The 21,543-nt window shown below is 42.1% G+C and overlaps 1 protein-coding gene across 3 annotated transcripts in view; it reads left to right on the forward strand.

The window, feature by feature from the left end:
• Window positions 1-21,543, forward strand: part of LOC134529313 (ATP-dependent 6-phosphofructokinase) — a 133,321-nt gene that overhangs the window by 37,932 nt on the left and 73,846 nt on the right. For all 3 annotated transcript variants that reach the window (XM_063363244.1, XM_063363245.1, XM_063363246.1), the window contains exons 4-5: window positions 8,711-8,900; window positions 10,223-10,433. In XM_063363244.1, coding sequence (XP_063219314.1) covers window positions 8,711-8,900; window positions 10,223-10,433 — 401 coding nt within the window. The remainder of the gene's footprint in view (window positions 1-8,710; window positions 8,901-10,222; window positions 10,434-21,543) is intronic.

A 21,543-nucleotide genomic window follows, 5' to 3' on the forward strand; every position in this document is an offset into this window, starting at 1 on the left:
ATTTCTTTCTTCATCTCTTCTTGGCTTTTGTCAATTTTATTCTTCATCTCTTCTTGGCCCTTCTCTATTTTATTATTAATTTTGGCCAAGAAGACCATTACATTTTTAAGTTCGTCGGCAGCCATCTTCCTTGTCAACATACACTACAAGCCTAACTAACACTACTGTCCTAAGACTACACTGTAATTTCCCCTATGGGCTAACCTAAACCACTACTATACAACAACACTAATTTTAAAACTACTACACTCAAAACTAACTACAGACATAACACTAGTTTTAATACCGAAAATCTAAATTCTAATTAAATTATTTTTAAAACACAAATAATTATCTGTAATTTTTTTTTAATTAGGACTATACCACTTCTGACACCAAAATGTTACGATTATTATATATAATTGTTGTGGGAAAACTGCTGGGTTCGTAAATGTACAGCTCAATTAAAGTTTTTACAACACAGTTTTATTAATTACCAATATTTACATCACTAACAAATAATCTTTCTTGAAATGCCTAATAATCAGTTACACTTAAAAATGTTTATCCTCCAGTCACCCGGTTTTTACACACCGCACACCTCGCTGGTAACCCCTCGTGTAACTCTCGCCGCAGCATTCCTTGTGGATCTCCGTCGCCGCTGTCGCACTTCCTTCGCCGAGGATCCGCTCAACGCCTCGCTCGGGACTCTCCGCACCTGCGGCACTCTCGCTACCAACTATCGCCGAGAAACTCTCTCGCTCCAAAAACTGTAGTGCAGGCCGGCATCCGGGGTTATATAGGACATTGCGCCCTTCCAGGAGTCACGAGCGCGGTTGGGGCTAGTTGTGTCATCCCACACCGACCAGAAGCATTGAGAAGTACATTGACAGCTCACGCGAGGGCTCGTGGGATCCCCAATATGCCAGGTGTGAGGTAATGGCGCCGAGGCGCCACGCGGGTGGTGGAGAGGGATAGCGACGACTCTTGTAATCTGCCAGGTGTGCGTGGTATGTCTCCGTCAGTGGCGGCCACGTGACGTCAGTGGCCGTGCGGGGCCACCAGCCATCTCCGAACTTGCACGTGCTGCGACTCTGCTTACATTCGTAACAATTGTAATAACTGCAAAGGTACGGATTCCTGCCACCAATGGTATACCACAGCAAGCAGGACAACCGCAGATAGCCAACACACGAAGCCAAGAATACCACATTAGCAGTGATAACAGATACACCCAAAAACTAGAGCTAATGCAAAATATACCTTTACATTACTAATACTTTTTATGAAAAACCTCTTTATAACGAATTTTTAATCATTGCGGAATATAGATAGGAAGTATTATTTACCTCTATTTAACGAATTCTTTCAACTTATAACCTGTACTTAACGTATCCTATCAATTATTCCCACTTAAATCCACAAAGTTCTTCGTAAGACAGTCATTGTTGTTTGATGCTAAGTAATGTAAACACTGCTGATTGTAATTGTTGTTAGTTTTAAAGTTGCAATGGCTGAGAAACAAAAAAGGTGTTCTTTAACTGTCGCAGAGAAACGAAAAATCATTAATTATGTAGACGACAATCCTACAAAGAAAAAATAGACATTGGCCACAATTCTAAAGTTTAAAGATAAATTTTCCGAAGACAGGGGGCTGCGTGCAAACATTAAACGATTGAAATTATGTGAATACACGGACGTAAAGGAATGTGTTTTAAAATGGTTAAAACAGTGCAGGGACAAAAACGTGGTAATCGGAGGCCCTATTCTTCAGGAAAAATCTTAACAGTTCACAGTGTAATGACGTCATGTACTTTGACTTCGGCGCGGCATTGTTGTCACCCCTCCTACCCATTCCCCCTCCTTTCCCCTTTAGATACGTCATGATTCCTTCTCCTTTCAACTGGTAATTGATCCCCCACTCTTCAGGTTTACTGCGCTTGCGCGGTTCCTCTTCCGGGGCGCTGCTTTCGAGGAATTTTTGGCGCTGGGTCTCGAGGCTTTTTCAGCTGTAGCTACCGACAGGGTCGGGTCACTTTGCATTTTAGCAGCATGTAGTCCCTTTTGTCAGTTAGGGGTACGGTGCTGCGAGCTTTCGACATGGTAAGCTTCTTCGCGGAACTTGGGTTTGGGTGCTTGAGCACCAACAGGTTGTGGCCCTGTTCTTAATGTAATGTGATCGTTATGTAGCTTTTTGAAATTTCTTCTAAATTATTTGTTTCGGCTTGCCACTTGGAAATTACGTTTGGAATTCTGCAGTAGGGTAACCATGTCAAGTAGTCTCGTGATACGTACGGTTTTGTGGTTAAATAATTTTTCAATTCTTTTCTCTTTTTTTGGTTGTAACTGTATCTTGCTGTGCCAGTTCTGTATTGTTGTCTGGTCTACGTTAACAAGTTAAGCCGTTTGTGGCATGATGTGCTGTATCTATTTGACTCTTTCTCAGTATTATATGAGAATTATTCAACTATGTATTTTGTGAAAGAAACTATTTGTATATATTTATAATGTACCTATTTACAGTTGAAAGGATAGTATTTAAAGAAGACGTAAAGATAAAATTTAACTTTGCTTGTACCTACTATAACACACCTCTAGTAGCCATTCCTAATCCAGCTTAGTACTTTGCCATTTGTTTTAAGGTACATATTTTGTGAGGGTATTTTTTATAGTTTATCCATGTGTGGGTTGGAGGTTATTTGCTGATCTGCAACAAGTACCCTTCAACAGTAGAATTGAGACATGCAGAGATTCGTGCTAGCAACGGGTGGCTTAAAAATTTAAAAAAAAAATTATTTTTTGAAAAATATGTATTGAAAGTGCAGAAGTAAATGAATAAGTATGTAATAAGTGGAAAGACAAATTTGCTGAGAAGACCGAGGGATATGACCCCGAATATATCTTTAATGTCGATGAAATAGGACTTTTCTACAAATGTTTACCTGACAAAACCTTATCATTCAAAGGCGATAAAGTGTCATGGCGGGAAAAAGAGCAAACTTCGTTTAACCATGTTGCTAGGGACAAACTGTACCGGGACATACAAACTTAAACCACTCATCATTGGAAAATACAAAAAACCACTATGTTTTAAAAATGTCAATAATTTGCCAACAGATTACACGTCAAACACTAAGGTTTGGATGACCTGTGATGCTTTTAAGAATTGACTTAAAAGTCTTGCTTGATAAGGAGATGAAAAAAAAAAGAAAATTCTTATGTTCGTCGATAATTGTACTGCACATGGTGACATTCCTAATCTGACAAACATAAAAATAAAGTACTTGCCTGCAAACACCACTTCAAAACTTCAACCACTAGACCAAGACATCATTCAAAGTTTCAAAATGCACTATAGGAAGGAATTTGTCAGACAGTATCTTGCTGATATTGAACACCAAACACCAACTACATTTGACGTGTTAGAAGCCATGTGGATAATTGCCAAGGCTTTGATTCAAGTCAGTGAAAAAACCATCACAAACTGCTTCAAAAAGAGTGGATTTAAAGTTCCATGTGATGAGAAGGATCACTTGCCACTCGCAGAACTTGCTAAGACCTGGCCAAGAGTTCAAGAAGAATTCAACCTTCAAGAGACTGAGTTCGAAGAGTTTGTTACCTTTGATGATGATTTAGCTGTCTGTGGAAAGCTCACTGATGCTGAAATTGTCACATCTGTATTGCCAGTTGCTAATGAAGAAGCGGAAGAAGGTGAGGAAGAACAGAGTAAAATTAACCAACGTGATTTTACAATAAAAGATGCTCGTAACACTCTAGATGTAATAAAATTTGTATTTTCTTAAAAAGGTGGTTTAAGTGACGGTGTAGTCAAATCCATCACGGAATTGGATTGTGCTTTGGATATGATAAATAACACCGTTGATAAGCAGACCACAATTTGTAACTTTTTCTCTAATCAAGAGAAGCAAAATGACTACTGAGCTACCATAACCACATTGTTGATTTTTTATGTTTATATGCAAATATTGTTTATTGATTGTGATTTATATTTTGACAGAAAATTGTGTAAATTCTTTTGAAATAAAAAATTCTACCTCATTAAAATGAATCTTAGTCCAACCTAACCTCAATATAACAAATCTCATTGTAACGAAGTACTTAGTATAACGAATATTTTATAATTCCCTTCAGTTTCATTAAATTGAGGTTGCACTGTAATATCATTATTAGTATGATGATTACACAGGGTTTAACATAAGCAGGAATTAAATTGGTGAATTCTGAAATTGGTATTGTCAAGAAGATTTGGGGTATTACTGAATTTAGAAGTATTGAAAATATGAACAAAATCAGCATCATCGTAGGCCCTACGGTCTACAAAGGGAGTTATATTAGGTCGCGGGAAATTAATCAAAATAATTAATTGGATAACTTTATTTTCGATTTTTTCAATAACATTTAGGTTAATGCCATTTCAGATAGTAGAACAATATTCTAACTTTGATCTTGTAAGTGCTAAATAGAGTGAGATATTGCATCTGACTTAGTTTGCATGAGAAGTAATAAATTTTATAAGAGCTAAAGTTCTTAGAGCATGAGATTATAAATAACTAATATATTTGTGAAAATATAATTTAGAATGTAGATTGACACCAAGATTATTTATGAAAGGGGATTTAGAGATTAAGAATCAACTAATTTCTACTCATATTCAATTGGATGGTATTTCTTGGTAAATGATATGATCTTGGTTTTATCTTTATTAATTTTGACCAGATTTTGTAAGCACCAAATATTTACTTCAGTAATGTCTTCTTGTAGTAATAGACAATCATTTGATCTAGAAATAATTTTATGGAATTTTAGATCAACAGCAAAAAGTATACCAACAGAGTGGCTAAGTACCTTGGTAATATTGTTAATAAATACATTAAAGAGGAGGGGTGAAAGTGTTCCTCCCTGATGTACACCAGAATAAGCATTGTACAGAGAAGATTTATGATTATTGATAGATACAAAAAAGCATCTATTGGTAAGGTAACTTGAAAACCAATTAACATAATTGTCACTTAGCCAAAATTTGATAATTTATTAAGGAGTAAGAACTGATTTACTGTATGAAAGGCTTTAACTAAGTCAAAATAACATGCATCATCCTGACCCCTATTGGCAACCATATTATATACAGGATTAAGAAAAGTAAGTATAATAGTAGTAGTATTAGACATTCCAGGCCTGAAACCATTGTTGATTCTTAGATCATATAATATGAAGTTGAGGGGGTTTTTTTTTCCCCAAAAAATTTTTTGAGTACCCATTGAGTTAAGATATTGGTCTGTAGTTTGAGTTGTCTAATTTTATACCATTTTTATGAATCTGAATCATTTTGGCTATTTTTCATTTATTGGGAAAAACTTTGGTTTTCAAACTGATATTAAAAATTTAATGCAGAAGAGGTACTATTAGGTGGGAACAACCCTTAAAATAAAATTGGATATGCCATCGAGCCCTTTGGATTTATTTGATTTTAAAGCCTTGATAACCCAATATATTAGGCTTTCAGAAATAGTATAGTATAAATATAGACTCGGAATATGGCCGAGGTAGTCATGGGTGGAATAGAATTTGGAGTCGCATACACACTATAGAAATTACTTTGAGATAGTTGTTCATATAATAACCATCTTTCATCAATTTTGCATATATCCAAAAAAAATGAGTGGTTTTCTTAATATTATTGTTTGTAGATTTGAGTACAATGAATTTGGTCGTGTTTTATTAGATATTTCACTAATCTTCGACAATGAGAGAACTGTGACTAGTAGAATAAATTATTGTTTCTTCTATAGAGCTTTTGAAAATATTTCTTGGATTTTAGAGCACATATTAATTCCCTTGAGAACCAAATAGGTTATTTTGACTTGTTTTTTTAAAGATAGTGGAATATAAGTATCAATTTTTTCAGAAATGCGGTTCTTTAGTTGATCAATGAGGTCATTAACATCTATAGAATTATTAAAATGTGACCAGTCATGGTTTTTAATAGATTTGTAAAGACCAAAATAATTATTTATTTTTGTAATTTCTAAATACAGAAAAAGGATTGATATTATTTGGGTAAGTATCTAATGTGATGATATTTAAGGGTGGATGATATAGGTCGTCTTTGATAAGAACATCATTAGCATGTGGTACTATACAGTATGAAAGATTAGATAGACTTAGGTCTAAAATATTTATAGATGTCTCGGTATCATTGAATTGTGTTAAATCAAGACTGGATATAAAGTAAGCAATTTGCTTTTGTTTTGATATGTGAAGGTATAATATCAGTTTAAGTATTAATCCAGTCAATACCGAGAAGGTTAAAATCATTGCGGATCACTATATCATCACCACAGGATAGCAGTTTATCTTCCAAGGCTTCAAAATATTTCAAGTAAACTTTTTGAGTGATATTTGAAGGTAAGTAGATATTACCAAGGATTATCGATTTGGTAATCGTTAATTTTATTTTCAGCCAGACAGCTTCGATATACCGGGAAAGACGTGGTCATGCACAGGTTGTTTTGTTAAAAAATTTGTGCTTGTTGATAGCTGACCGGACACCACCACCTCATATCTTTATTGTCAGTTGAGAATTTCTATCACCTATAAAAATTAAATGGCAGTCGTTAAAATAGTGTGAGTTTATGCTATTTTGATTGAGCCAAGTTTTGGTCAAGCATATGTCATAATGAGTGCTAACTAAGTTTTCAAAGAATTCAATAGATTTATTTTTTAAGCCTTTACTTTTTGATAAGCGATTAAATATTCTTCAGAAAAAAGCTTTACAGACTGAGATGATGATGCTCCTCCAGGCACCAAGATTGAAGTAGATGTGGACGTGTAAGTGGATGCAATAGGCCTGGAAGGAATGTTGTGCTCTTCTGTTGCAGAGATATTGTTTAGAATTTTATCATGATGTAATTTACCATAAAGGGGGCTTATCAAGCAGCTAATGGCCAAAATACAATATTATTTATTTTATTAAAGTCATCTTCCAGCACTGAAATGTGGAAAGAAGCTTAGGAGTTTGGTTTTAAGTTTTGCCACTTTAACTTGAGACAATTTGAGTTCGTAAGATACGTAATCAATGATTTCTTTCTTTGCACAGCTGGATCAAATCTAGTTACAAAGAGTGCTTTTGATTTTTTATAAGTAGGTTTGGGTATCATTTTTTTAGAGTGGATATATTCCTAATACCCACTTGCACATGTATTTTCTTCTTTTCAGTTTCACATTTTGTTTCAGGGTGACTCATAGTCTTGGATTTGCGCCTGTGTTTTAACAGCGTGAAGCTATCGCTGTCGTCACGTTGGTTGTTGTCCTTTGCGTTCACTTTATAGAAATAACTTCCAGGAATGAATTTTTATCACAAACTATGTAGTAACACAACATGTATGTTGATACAACACTTAAAAAATTAGTTGTTATATATATATACATTATTTATTCACTGCATCACGCTGTTTAAGACTACTGTTAGCGAAATGAACGGTAAACAGCCATCTGTTCTATCTCTCTCTCTTTTCAAACACCAAGTAAATGTTTGCACTCGCTGACATGCTGTAGCTCAATCACCAACTGTAGGCCACACTGAAAAATTGAAATTGAATGGTGCGTGTGCTTCTCCCTACTTCCTGTTAAACATTTACATCGCATTAATGAAAGTACTCCCACCAATGCAGGATGCCCAGAGCTAAGATGTTACACATCATAAAATCATTTAAATCTAAGTGGGTTAGTTAGATTGTTTCCTTAAAATTGTCCTGATTTAACATGAATGTCCTAAAACTACTTGTAAAATGTATGCAAGTGTTCACAAATTTTGGGGCATAAATTTAATTTTTTCTATTGAATGCCAAAAAAAAAATTAAAAAATGGAAAAAAATTGCAAAGTTACAGGAATGAACAGTAATGTGCAAATTTGAATTTGGCAGGCTTCAAGGGAACTACTACACTGGTTGAAAGGACACACAATCGCAGAGCAATGGTGTTAAAATGCTTTGCGGGAAGCAGGTGACGAGCTGGGCTCAAACTTAAAGAACACACTAACAATCAGCAGTCTGGTGTAGAGCACACTGGATGGTTGGTTGTGGTATGTTTATACGTTTGGTTTTGGGCTATTGGCGCAGTGTTGACTGTTAGTGAGTGCAGTGCTGCAATTATAGATTTGACAAATGGCAAGAGCACACCGTACTTTACATTCGCAGAGAGTGCTGATATGTTAATGGTGTATCGGCTGGTGAAAAAATTCTAGCAGGAGCGGTGAATATTTACCAAAGGTGCTTTCACAACAGACTTGTACTGAATAGGAAGACCATACATCTTAACCAGCAAATGCTGAAACTTGGAGTTTCATACTACTTAAGTCTTACCTCTAAACGTCTCAGCTAGGCTTGCCTCTTTCCTGCAGAGCATTGTTATGATTTGCTAATTGATTTTTATGAACTGAAAGACTGTTGAACTGTGTTAGACACATTATAGTTTTAGCATGTAAATGGTCTCAGATTTGACTTCTGCCACTGTTGTTCTGTCAATCATGTTTGTAAACAACTTGGGAAATGGGTATTCCCGGTACTACATTATGAAAACAGTCAAATTTGAGCCAAGTTAAGTTACACAGATTTCAGCGTTGTTCATAGTCAACAGTTAGTACTGATATTGTTTGTAAATTGCATGTAAACTTAAATGATCAACATTTTACCAAGTGTGTGCTATTTTGTAGGGAGGCACAGTTATTGGATCAGCACGCTGCAAGGACTTCCGTGAGAGAGCGGGTCGCCTGAAGGCTGCCAAAAACCTTGTTACACATGGCATCACAAATTTAGTCGTAATTGGAGGAGATGGTTCACTTACAGGAGCAAACCTCTTTCGCCAAGAATGGCAATCACTCCTGGAGGAACTTCTTGCAAAGGGTAATTTGCCTCATTCATTAATTTTTGTTAATAAATATTAATAGCTGCAGTAATTTTGATCCATTTTGTGCAAAAATTTTAGATCCTTATGGCTTCATTACAATTATTTTATGTCATCAGACATACCTAACATATAAATTATACATATCCATGAATATTGATTTTTTCCTTGAAAATTTGTTTTAAAACTTTTTTTTCTTAAGATATTACCTTGTTTTCTCGTATAATCGTCGCACATTTTATTCTAAAATCAAGTTTGAAAAGTAGGGGTGCAACGATTATGCGTAAAAAAATTTTTTGATAGGTAAAGTTATTCATAAAAACAAAACCCGTTCATGGAAAGTACGTTTATTTAAAAAAAGGTGGAGTATACAAGTGCACGCCAAACAATCTATATTAATAATTCCTTAAACAAAAACCTTTCTTCAACTTTAAATAGAAAAACCAAAACTCTAATGCAAACACAAGCCACTTGAATCTGATGTGAACTAACGTGTCGTAGTACACACTTGCCACGAAAGAATGCGGGCTATCAAATTTAGTTAACTCGGCACCTGACAGAGAGCGCGCGTTGCATCCAATCGGCGAGATATTGATATTCGACTACGTGCGCGCGCTCTATACGGGAAGCAACATAACCAAACATGAATGATGCGCTGGCTACATTTTTATAAGCGGTACGTCGCGGTAACGCAATCAGATAAAGGAAATACTGTTTAAAAACGTCTTTAAAAGAAAATTTACACATCAGACAACTTTGTATTTCCGTTAATTAAATAAATAAGTGGTAATTACCAAAATTAAATTTTAGATTAGACCTACACCGCGGCGACGCAGACAATCAGATAAAGGAAATAACGTTTAAAAACGTCTTTATAAGAAAATTTACACGTCAAGCAACTTCATATTTTTCCTTTAATTTGTTAAGTGGTAATGACCGAATAAATATTAGATTTCTACTTTAAAATACATTGTTTTATACGGAAAAGATACCTACACAAAGCGCTCGGCATATACTAGCGGGACCAAAAACATCATGCGACGTTTACGCGAGAAGTTTTTTTATCCCAATTTTGACATCCTAAAAAATGGTTGCGACGATTACGCACGTGCGGCGATTATGCGATAAAAACGGTAACATAAATGTTGTGTTAAGGTGACTTGCTTATAGAATTATCTGTGGCTCATTAAAAAATATTAGGTTAAGGTCACTAAAAAAATTTTTTTTGTTCTCTAGGGACTTAGTGTAAGTAAACATGTGTATAGTTAATGATAATAAAGAAATGAAATCATGTTACCATAAAATTTATATTTTTTTCCAGGTGAAATCACTGCTGAGCAGAAAGAGAAATATCATCATCTCCATATTGCTGGCCTAGTGGGATCCATTGACAATGACTTCTGTGGCACGGACATGACTATTGGCACCGACTCTGCCCTGCATCGTATCATTGAAGCAATTGATGCTATTGTTTCTACTGCATATTCCCACCAGCGTACTTTTATCATGGAAGTTATGGGCCGCCATTGTGGGTATGTATGTGGTTTTTAGCTTCTAATTACAAAAATAACAGAAAATTAAGAAAAATAATGCTTATAATTTATTCAATGACATGCAGAAATGCTTACATTATTTTGGTAGTTAATTTACAAATACTTCACTGGAAGGAATGTTTAAATAAATGATAAACTGCGTTTGTTTTAAGCCAAATGTGCTGTTTTATTAAAATTAGTGTAAGCAGGCTATCCCATTGCTTATAATTAGAGGTATTTTATTTGTCACTCATATAATTAACAAAAATTTTATGTAAGTTTGTAAACAGCAATAATTTCCATTAACTTTTTCACCCTGAGGTTAGTTTTCTCACAGCTATACATCAATTACTATTTAATTTTATGACTTAGTAAGAAATGAATGTAAGTTTTTAGCATGGATGTATTTTTATTTGGACTGTTGTGTATTTTACATTTTGCATTCTCTATTGTAAATAAAACTTCCATTAATGCGACGAAAAGGATAACAAAAGATTAAACATTAAAGTTACGCCAATAATTGACTACTAAGTATTAACTGACCATACCATACAAGATAGTAGAGGACAAGATAGTAGGGATGTGAGAAAGTTTATAATCATGAACCTAACTCCAAAATAATAGTGTTTGGGTTTGATCGTCTTCCTAATTTTAAGTTCGAACTTTGAAGCGGCACTGTCTCATTATCTACTCAAATTACAGTGTTAGTCTGGAAATAATCAGGCATTGCAAACAAGCTGTAAAATATTGAAATTTATTTATGAAAAGTCATAATTTTTATTTTTATTATGACAGTACATAGACAAAATATTGCCAGGCTGTTTCAATAGCCGCTCGCAATAAGTGAAGATTAGAATCATCATTGTTAAAAAAAAATGAATTTTTATATTGGAAATGCTTTTAGTTGCCCTTATTTGCACATTTGATTTTGAAATATTGTTTCAAAGAAATAAAGATTTTGTTACTTATAAGTTGCCTAAATATACGTACACCTGCCCCTCGAAGTATCACACTAATTTGTTCCAGGAAAATACAGCGCTAATCAAAACAGCGTTCATCGAATTCATTTTTGCCATAAGGAAGTATGTAAATCAAAATAATTCATTTCCAAACACCGAAGTCTTCTTGCTGACTACTATTTTAATCAAGACATGTGCCTGTTGAAATCATTTTGTAGTATTAACTTTATGTCTAAATACTTTTAAAGTAAATTTAAATAAACATGTGAATTGCATTTAGAGTAAATATGGTAAAATTAATTTACGCTGTAAAATCATTACAGGCAGCACATTTACATAACATATTTGGGCATAACATTTCCTTCCTAAGTAGGCACAAAACCATTTCTTGAGTTACAAAATAAATATGTTGTCGTCCTGCCGATGTTGATGCGTGGTTGGGTGGTGTCTGAGGGCGCCAACTAACCTTTAACAGGAGTGGTTGCTGTGGGCTAGTTCACAGCACGAGACTCCGTCTCTCGGTGGTCGTGACGTCGCCACGTGGCAGGCAGGAGTGGTTGGACCACACACACGACTAACTTGTCACGTTCTCGGTACGCACACGAACACCGATCACCGAAATCTGCGAGTCACACACGACTGCTCACGCCGAGGGGTGAAGGCCAACTGGCGCGTACTGGCAGGTCCCGTTAGGGCTCGAGTCGATCTCCGCTCTCCATGACAATCGACCTACACCCGTTCGAGACACTACCACCGACCACACACGCCGACCGGTGAGGCACCGAGGTGGCATAACGACCTGTGCGAGCCACGGGAGCACCTGGGACGACGTCAAATGCCCCCCCCCCCCCCCACACCGAGGCCGTTATGCCCCTCGAAGCCTCCATCACACGCATTGCCTCGGGGCATTTCCTCCGTAGGTACACTGTAAGTTCTCTGGAGTGCACTGTGTCTGAGAGGTGTTGGTAGATGTAGTGGAGTTGGGCTGGGCGATATGCGGTAGCAACCTCATCACTGAGCAGTGGTGTGCATCCGGGAAAAGGTTCTGTCTAGGGTTGGTGCGGCCCCCAGCACGGGCCCCTAGTGGTGGTTGGTACCCCTCATTTACCCCGAACCTGACAGGGGGGACATGAGGCTGGGTCGATCGCCGCACCACCTGAGTTTGTGTCGTGGCGTCTGGCTCAGCTTGGTTGGGTACAGGCGATGCTTTCCCTGTGTCGTCGGCCTCATCGAGAGGGACGATGGTCACTCCTCCGTCCTCCTGGCTGGGTTGCCCGTCGCCTCGCTGGTCTGCCCCTGTGGACTCAGGCTCGTCAACCCGCACCGAAAATGTCGATCTCTCCAGACTCGCATCCGCTGGCCATTTAGGGGGGGGGGGGACATGCCCTGGGTAACGGCAGATGCCGTTAACCCCAGATAGTCCCAGTAACCCAAGTGCCTCATCATGTGCTCCAGCTCGGGCATCGTGGCCCTGCTTGCCTGTGGCTCGGGCTTCGTGGCCCTGCTTGCCTGGGGCTCGGGCGACGAGCAAGTATGGTGCACATTCGCCGTCTGCATGGCCTGTGACAGGAGGGGTTGGTGTCATTAGGCTTGGTGATACTATGGTTGCATGATCTGTGTCCGATGTCGCCGCGAGAGTTGATGGGGGGAATTGATGTTTGTCTGATGTCCTTCTTGTCCTCTGTGGACCTTTGTGCAGGTGTCCCGGACCAACCTTAGGGTGGACTAACCGGAGATCATCTCGGTGAACCTTGGCGGCTCTTCCACTCCGTGTTGTGACCGCGTAGGTGGTAGGCCTGAGTCGCTTCACTACCTCACGGGGTTCGGACCATTTAGGGGCCAGGCTTGCGCAAAACTTCTTGCCTCTGGAGGAAAGGTGGTGACATCGGACGTACACCTGTTGCCCCGGCTCCAATGGCAGGGGTGGGTGAGTGGTCCGAGGGGTATGAGTGGCTCCAAACTGTGCCTGATTCTGGCGTGCATCCTCCCGTCTTTCGGCGACAGGCATTTGAAGCACTCATTCAGCAGCGTCCGCTACCTGGAGTTCCCCTGGGAGGGCGAGATCCCGTCCCTGAAGCAACTCCGCAGGGCAGTAGCCGGTTACCACGTTTCGGCGGCGACGGAGGCAGTACAATATCTTGGGGAGGAGCACATCCCACTGGGTGTGGTCGTCCCCCAGACGTAGCCGCAACTGGACTTTGATGTCCTGGTTGCGGCGTTCTGTCGGGTTTGCTCTTGGGTGGTACGTGGGTGTCGTGTGGTGCTCCACCTCCCAGCGCTTACAATCGGCCTTCCAGCGCCGACCTTTGAATTGTGTGCCATTATCTGTGAGTAGCACTCGGGGAAACCCATATCGTGGGAATACTTCGGCATCGAGGAGAGTGGCGATGGTCTCAGCTCGTACATTGGTGACGGCGAACGCTTCTGCCCAGCGTGTGAAAGTATCCGTGATTACAACCAAGAATCGGTTATCGCGGGATGTGCGGGGGTATGGGCCCATTACGTCGAGAGCCACGGTGTGAAATGGGTCATGGGGCTTCCTGGGCCACTGTTGCTCTACCCCATCAGGCCGACGGGCCTTGCGCTGTTGGCATGGTTGGCAGTCTCGCACATAATCGCGGATGTCACCTGCAACGCCCGGCCAGTGGAACCACTGCCGCAGTGCCCGCTGGGTCTGGTCGGTCCCCGGGTGTCTCGCTAGGTCGTGATCATGATAAAAATGCAAGGCAGCCTTCCGTCCTGCCGGCGGCACGTGCGTGCGCCACAAGCTCATGTCTCCGGGCACACGGCTCTGGAGTACCCCGTCAAGACTACGTAGGTGGGGAAGCTCCTGTTCTCTGCATTTAGCGAGGTCTGCTTGACTGACCAAGTCCTGGCTCTGTGCGAGACAGACGATCTCCATGAGGTTGGCTAGGGTAGCTGGCGCAAGGTCGCGGGGCCTCTCGGCCGTAGTGGCGTATAGCGCTGCTGGTGGGGGCTCACTTGTAGACCCTGTCTGGGGGTTGCAGGGGGGAAGTAAGTCGTCCCATCCCTGATCATCCTTGAACACAGTGTTGGCATCCGGGTGACGGGAGAGCTCGTCCGCCAGCTGGTTCTCCCGCCCAGGGACGTGCTCCACGCGAAAAGCGAAGTTCTGGAGCATCAGTGCCCACCGCGTGAACTTGGATTTTCCTCCCTGGGCGGAGTTCAGCCACTGCAGGCACTGGCTGTCAGTGCGGAGCGTAAAGCGTCTCCCCTCGAGGTGGTGTCGGTATCGCCTGAGTGCCCACACCACCGCGAGACACTCCTGCTCGTTGACGTGGTACCGCCGCTCTGCAGGGCCAAACTTGGCACTGGCGTACTCTATCACCCGCCTCTCTTCTCCAGCTCTTTGTTGGTAGATTACTGCCCCCATACCCTCCTGGCTCGCGTCTGTCCGGACGAATAGGCGAATATCGGGCACTAGCCGTGACAGGGTGTGACACTCCCTGAACTGCTGCTTGACACAGGCGAGGGCCTGCTCTGCCGCGTCCGTCCATTGAAACCTGCTCTTGGGTGACAAGAGGTCCGTCATTGGTGCGGTGATGGTGGCGAAGTTCAGGATGAATGACCTGAGCCAGTTTAAAAGTCCCATTAGCTTCTGCAATTGTTTTCTGGTACGGGGAGGCTCTTTCCCCTCTATCAGGGCCAGCTGATCTGGCAGGGGTCGACACCCGTCCGCGCTCACAAGGTGCCCCAAGAACTCCAGTTCCTTCGCGCCGACATGGCACTTGCGCGGCGCACACGTCAGTCCGTGCGTGGCTAGCCGTTCGAGGACCAATGCGAGGTGATGTGCATGATCCTCCCACGATCGTGACCATATGATCACGTCGTCGAGGTAGGCCGCAGCAAACTTGCCAATGTAGCCGTCCAAGACGCGGACCATCATGGTCTGGAAGGTCGCAGGGGCATCCATCAGCCCGAACGGCATGGCACAAAACTGAAACCTGCGCCCATCGGGTGCAGTGAAGGCTGTCTTGGGGCGGTCCTCAGGCCGAACTGGCACCTGCCAGTAGCCGGACTTCAGTTCTAGTGACGTAAACACCTGGACATCGCCCATGCTGGTGAGCGCTTCTGTAAGATTTATGAGTGGGGGTGGTGCCGGGATGGTTAGGTCATTAATTGGCTTAAAATTGATGCAGAAACGCAGGGAGCCGTCTTTCTTACTGGCCATGACTATGCGACAGTTGTATGGTGACGTGCTGGGCTCTATTACCCCATCCCCCAGCATTTCTGTGATTTGTTCCTGGATGGCAGTGAGCTCACGGGGACCGAAACCCCCTGGCTTGGCGAATGGAGGAACATGGGGTACCATGGGTATACAATGTTCTGTAATATTCGTGCGGCGCAGCCGATCAGCTGACGCGAACACCTGCGGTTGCTGCCTGAGGGCTCTGTTTAGAAGGGCACAATAGTCTGGTGGTACGCCGTGGCGTAGGTCTATCAGCTGGGTAGGATCCGTCCAGGTAGGTGGGCGGCGATGTGACAACCCATACACGGTCCAGCGCCCCTGGGTCCCGACATGCATCCTACCTGCCCCGACTTCTATGTTAGCATCCTCCTGGACTAGCCAGGGTAACCCTAGGATGAGCTCATCCCTGAGGTCCTGCACTACGAGTGCGCACGTCCTGGTCACATAGTCCCTTATGCCGACACTCACCTCCACACGCCCAGTCGTGACCGTGCTAGATCCCTTTGTTGCGAGCTGAATGGTGTCACTTCAGCATCAGGGACAAGGTGGGCCGCAACGTAGGTGTGAGTCGCCGCGGTGTCCACCAACGCCTCCACCGGCCTCCCATCCAGCGAGACAGGGATGCGGATGAGGTTTCCAGCCTTCGGTCCCATCCGCCCCAGGCGCGGTGGTGCTTGGCTGGGGTCCCCAGCTGTGGGTCGGGTCACCGGCGACGCCTGGTGAATGGTGTCGCTCGCTGGCGACGTGGGGCTGTCCGTCATCGGGTGCTGTGGGCCGCCTCCACTGGCGAGTGGTAGGTGAGACGGTGCGTCTCTCGCCCCCCCAGCTGTGGGTCGGGTCACCGGCGACGCCTGGTGAATGGTGTCGCTCGCTGGCGACGTGGGGCTGTCCGTTGTCGGGTGCTGTGGGTCGCCTCCACTGGTGAGTGGTAGGTGAGGAGGTGTGTCGGCGGAGGCAGGGCGCGAGGTCCGGGGACGGCGGCCAACTGCGTCGTCGCCCCCTAGTTGCAGTTTCCCGACGGCGCGGGTCCTCCCCTTGACGCCATCCAACGCGCTTCTCTGGTCGGGCACACTCTATGCCAGTGGTGTTCGGGCGTCGGGCAGTATTGGCAGCGTGGCGGATGATCGTCACGTTCACTGGAAGGGCCGCCACGTTGGCTGCCTGCCCATGCTTGTCGCGCCGCCTGGCCGCCCTGATTCGGACGCGATGCCCCTCCCCCCTCCTGTAGCAGGTTGGACAGAGGTTGGGCTTCCCTTGGTGGGGGAGGTTGCACATATCGCACCACGGCCAGGGTGTCCTCCAGGCGTCTTGTCGGCCTCGCCTGTGGGACTTGGGGCGTCTTGACGCTCCGGGCGTCTCGTGCTGCATTGAGGTCCTGTTCTACTTCCCTTGCGAGGGCGAGGAAAGCGTCTAGTCCCTTCTCCACTGCAGTACGCACTAAAGGCCGTACCTCGGGCGTCAAGAGCTCGACAATGTTCGGTAGCACATCCTGTATCCTACCGCGGGGTGTTAGACGTCGGTAGAGCCTCAGCTTCCCGTGCACAAATGCTTCTACTCCTTCCCCGCTAGACTGGGCTCGGCAGAACAACTCGTTCATGCAACAGGCCCGTGCGCGCGAGTCATCAAAGCGTGCCTCCAGGCGTCGTGCAAATTCAGTCCACGCGGTGTCGTAATCGCCTGTCTGAGACCACCAGGTTCGGGCGTCGCCGCGCAACTGGCTGCTGGCGCGTTCTGTCCACTCCTCTGGTGCGATGTGATGGCGTGCTAATTTTTCCTTGCATACCCGCAAGAACATGGCTGGGTCCTCGTGGGCGTGACCCGCGAACTCCGGCAGTATGATCGGCCGCTGGGGTCAGCTGTGCGTGGTACGCTTGCATCATTGTGCTCTCGCAGGTGACGCAGAGGAACAACCCATCACGAAAATGCACGAACTCGCGTACTTCAGCGCACGTGCGGTGTTTTGTGACTCCGCACTGTAGGCATCGGGCCGTCTCGCCTGGCTGCGCGCGGCGTGTTGTTGTACCCCTTGCGGCGCTTCCCGGCTGCTCCTCTTTGACATGGACGCGGCCGCACGCACACTGATACTGAGCGCTTTCGTTATTTACGAGTGACTCCGGAAAGGGTCTAAAACAGCCCTCACACAATCCCTCCATCTCGATGGCTATGTCCGGATCTCTCTGCATCCTCGTGGAACGTGGCTGGCCGCCCCGGGAGACGGGATGTGTCCGTGAACGCGGTCCGCGGTCGAGTGTGCCGATTCGGTTGCCTTCGGTTCCACTCGGTTAGGCTCGGGTGCCGAACGGCCGGAGTTGGCTTCTTTGGTGCACGTGCGCGCTCGGCGGCCCGTAGAGGGGAAAGTGGTGGCTGGTGCTCCTTTCTAGCGCGCGCGTTGCTGGGGTGGGGGTGGGGTGACCTCGTTTGCCCTTGGGTCCCGTTAACGGCGCTGGTCAGACGTGCCCTTTGTCCTGCGCGCACGTTTTCCTCCCCTTTGTCCTGGCTCGCCTTTCGACTACTTTGCCGTAGTTTTGACGGGAATTTTGACGGGTTTTCTTTGCCTAAATTGTTTGCAATTTTGATGAGCCGCCTAGATGGCCGCCATTTGTCGTCCTGCCGATGTTGATGCGTGGTTGGGTGGTGTCTGAGGGTGCCAAATAACCTTTAACAGGGGTGGTTGCTGTGGGCTAGTTCACAGCACGAGACTCCGTCTCTCGGTGGTCGTGACGTCGCCACGTGGCAGGCAGGAGTGGTTGGACCACACACATGACTATCTTGTCACGTTCTCGGTATGCACACGAACACCGATCGCCGAACTCCGCGAGTCGCACACGACTGCTCGCGCCAAGGGGTGAAAGCAAACTGGCGCGTACTGGCAGGTCCGTTAGGGCTCGGGTCGATCTCCGCTCTCCATGACAATCGACCTACACCCGTTCGAGACACTACCACCGACCACACACGCCGACCGGTGAGGCACCGAGGTGGCATAACGACCTGTGCGAGCCACGGGAGCACCTGGGACGACGTCAATGTTATTGATATAGAAGATATATTTTAACTCTTATAGGGTGTAAGTTACACAAACTTAACATTTTCTATTCACAAGAAATATTATTTAACCTGTTAAAATAATTCCTGACTTTAGTTTAATACATGCATGTGTGCCATGAATAATCATCATCCGCATGACTTGCTACTAACATATCCTGGATGGAGTTAGGTAAACTAGCCTTGAAAGCTTTCGACTTTTCTCACCAGACCTTCTGCTGACTTGCAGGATGGTGTTATACAAACATTGGCCTTGGATATATAAACCACTAAAGTATGTTAGTTGGGCTAAAGTAAAGGGTCAATTATAATTTGTTGATTGGTGATATTATTAATTTATTACATTGTGTTTAATGAGACATAAGTACCGTTGCTATTGTGCATACACGGAAATGAAAATTCAAATAGATTAAAAAGAGCACTTTTTAAATCTAGGACACTACTTCAAACCAGCCGTTTTTACTCCAAAACCGCACAGATCGAACAGCACTATTTCGAGGAGCGGGTGTGATGTAATATGGTGTTCTAACCCTTAAATCAAGTGCTTCTGGTTAATTCTTTGCATTCTTTTTAATGAGTTTATCATTCATTTTATTTTTAGTATTTTGTGCCTTAAGAGTTTCTTAGGAAATTCATACCATTATTTTTTTCCTTTAACAATTATTTTTTCTTTAATTTTACTGAAAGTAACTATGTAATTATTATTTATTGCTATTGCAGAAACAAATATGTATTTAGAAAGCCATTGCCATTGTATGGTCTTACTATCTAGTACTATTTATCATCAGAATAAACAGCTTTCTGTTGGACAAAGCACTAAATATCTTATGTGGCTGACAGGCATTCAAATAGCCACTTTTTTGGTGACCATATTATACTTCATGAAGCTTTCAGTGAATAAATTTTGTTCAGAGGGGTGAATACTGACAGAAAAGCAGAAAAAAAAACTTAATTTGTGACACATTTTTTTGTAACTGTGACCATGGTAGTTTGAAGTGATTGTAGATTCTTAGGGACACTTCTCACCCTACCTGGTAAGAGACAAGTATGTAACTCATTATAAAGCAGATATTTACTATTCACTTATCTCTTGCTTTCTGACAGTTATTATTTTCCTCGGTGACTGTGTGTGCTGTGTGTGATGTATTTTGTTATGGCCATCTTTACACCCATATACATCGCAATAGAAGCAGATAATTTTACATGAATCTTGCAAAAAAAAAAAATCTTACTCAATATTTGTGGCTAAAATTAGTCAAAAGTAGTTCAACATAAAACGAACAACTTTACAAGTACATACATTCGTGGAAAATGTAAGGACTCTTAAATTAGGTTTTTTTTACTATATCTGATAAATTATTTTTACATGTTACTACTTTTATATACATTATATTTATTTCATCCACTGCATCGTCACACTTATGTAGCCAGTTTTAAAAAAATTATTCTATACTGCTTCTGACATTGTAGTAGTGTAATTATTTGGTTGAAATAAACTTTTACTTATAAAATATGTAAATTACAGTAGTTGTTTAATAGATAATATGCATTTCTATAGAGTAATAATTTCAGTATGTTTGGTGTACAATAACTATCTTTTGGTGCTAAGAAGTACCGAAAAATGTATTATTTTCAAGTCTAGTAGACAGGACTAATACGTAGGTATTTATTTCATACGAAAATAATATAATTAAACTAATTTAATTTAAATCCATAGAGTTAATCTGTACATACACTTGGCTTGATTTTTTTAATAAATTATTATTTTTATCATTACACATAACAGTATATATATTTACAGTAATGATAACTTCAGCTGAGTTTAGGAATTTTTTGTACTAAATATTGATCAAGAAAAGAAAACTTAAGCAGCTTCACTGCACTATAAGTTTTGATCCTTTTAATTTTACATAGGTGTTTGTTTTTAACTTTGCCTAAAAAATTATTTATGACATGAGCATTGTATCATTTTATTGCCCTTTAAAAATTCAAAATTTGACCTTCCCTTATATTAATTATTGGATAAAACTGTACATCAATCCTTCACTTAGCACGACTAATGCATCCTAAAAATTTTTGTGTTATCCGAAATCACATATTCTTAAGCACTGGTCTCAATAAATAGCAAGGCTAATTTACTTAATGTGTTACAAAATGTGAAGGGAAATATTTTTCACATATAAATGCGTAGAATAACACTCAATGATAAATATGTCACACCATTTATCTTTATAAGCCTACCATCGAATACTTTGTATAACAAACTCGACACCATGTAACGGACGACAGTTATCATCAATTGGCTGGTTGACTTGCCTGCCCGGGCGTGACCTTCAACTCATGTTGCGTACCTTTCCGTGAACTTTCCAAACTATCCTTTGCTGGCAATGGAAAATGATATTACAGTTCGGATATTTACATTTTCATTTATATATATATAGCTTTAAACAAGTTTTATGTTATATATCTTTGTGCCTATTTTATTTAACAACAATTTATTTATTTAATTACAAGAATATTTATGACATTCATTTTATTATTGTTATTTCACTAAGCAACTTCAAACTGTTTCTCCTATAAATGTTTGTTTTGTATTGTTTGGGTAAGTGACAGTTATTTTTTTTACCATTATTTGTAATTCGTTGCTAATTTGTTTATTTTTACATTTTTCATTGTTTAAAACTCCCAAACTCTGTGGATGGTAAATGAGTGTTTCTTGTGCTTACTGTTGACACACAGTTCAAACACTATTTATATAAAAAGTTTTAATCCAAGCTTATTTTAACTCAAATTTTCTATTTCAGTGAATTTTGCAAAATTTTGAGAATCTATCTTGCATATGAATGTAACTTTGGTGTGTATGTAGTATAGATAATTCTTAACAAAATAATAATACTTA

Source organism: Bacillus rossius, chromosome 2, assembly GCF_032445375.1.
Source record: "Bacillus rossius redtenbacheri isolate Brsri chromosome 2, Brsri_v3, whole genome shotgun sequence".
Lineage (NCBI taxonomy): Eukaryota > Metazoa > Arthropoda > Insecta > Phasmatodea > Bacillidae > Bacillus > Bacillus rossius.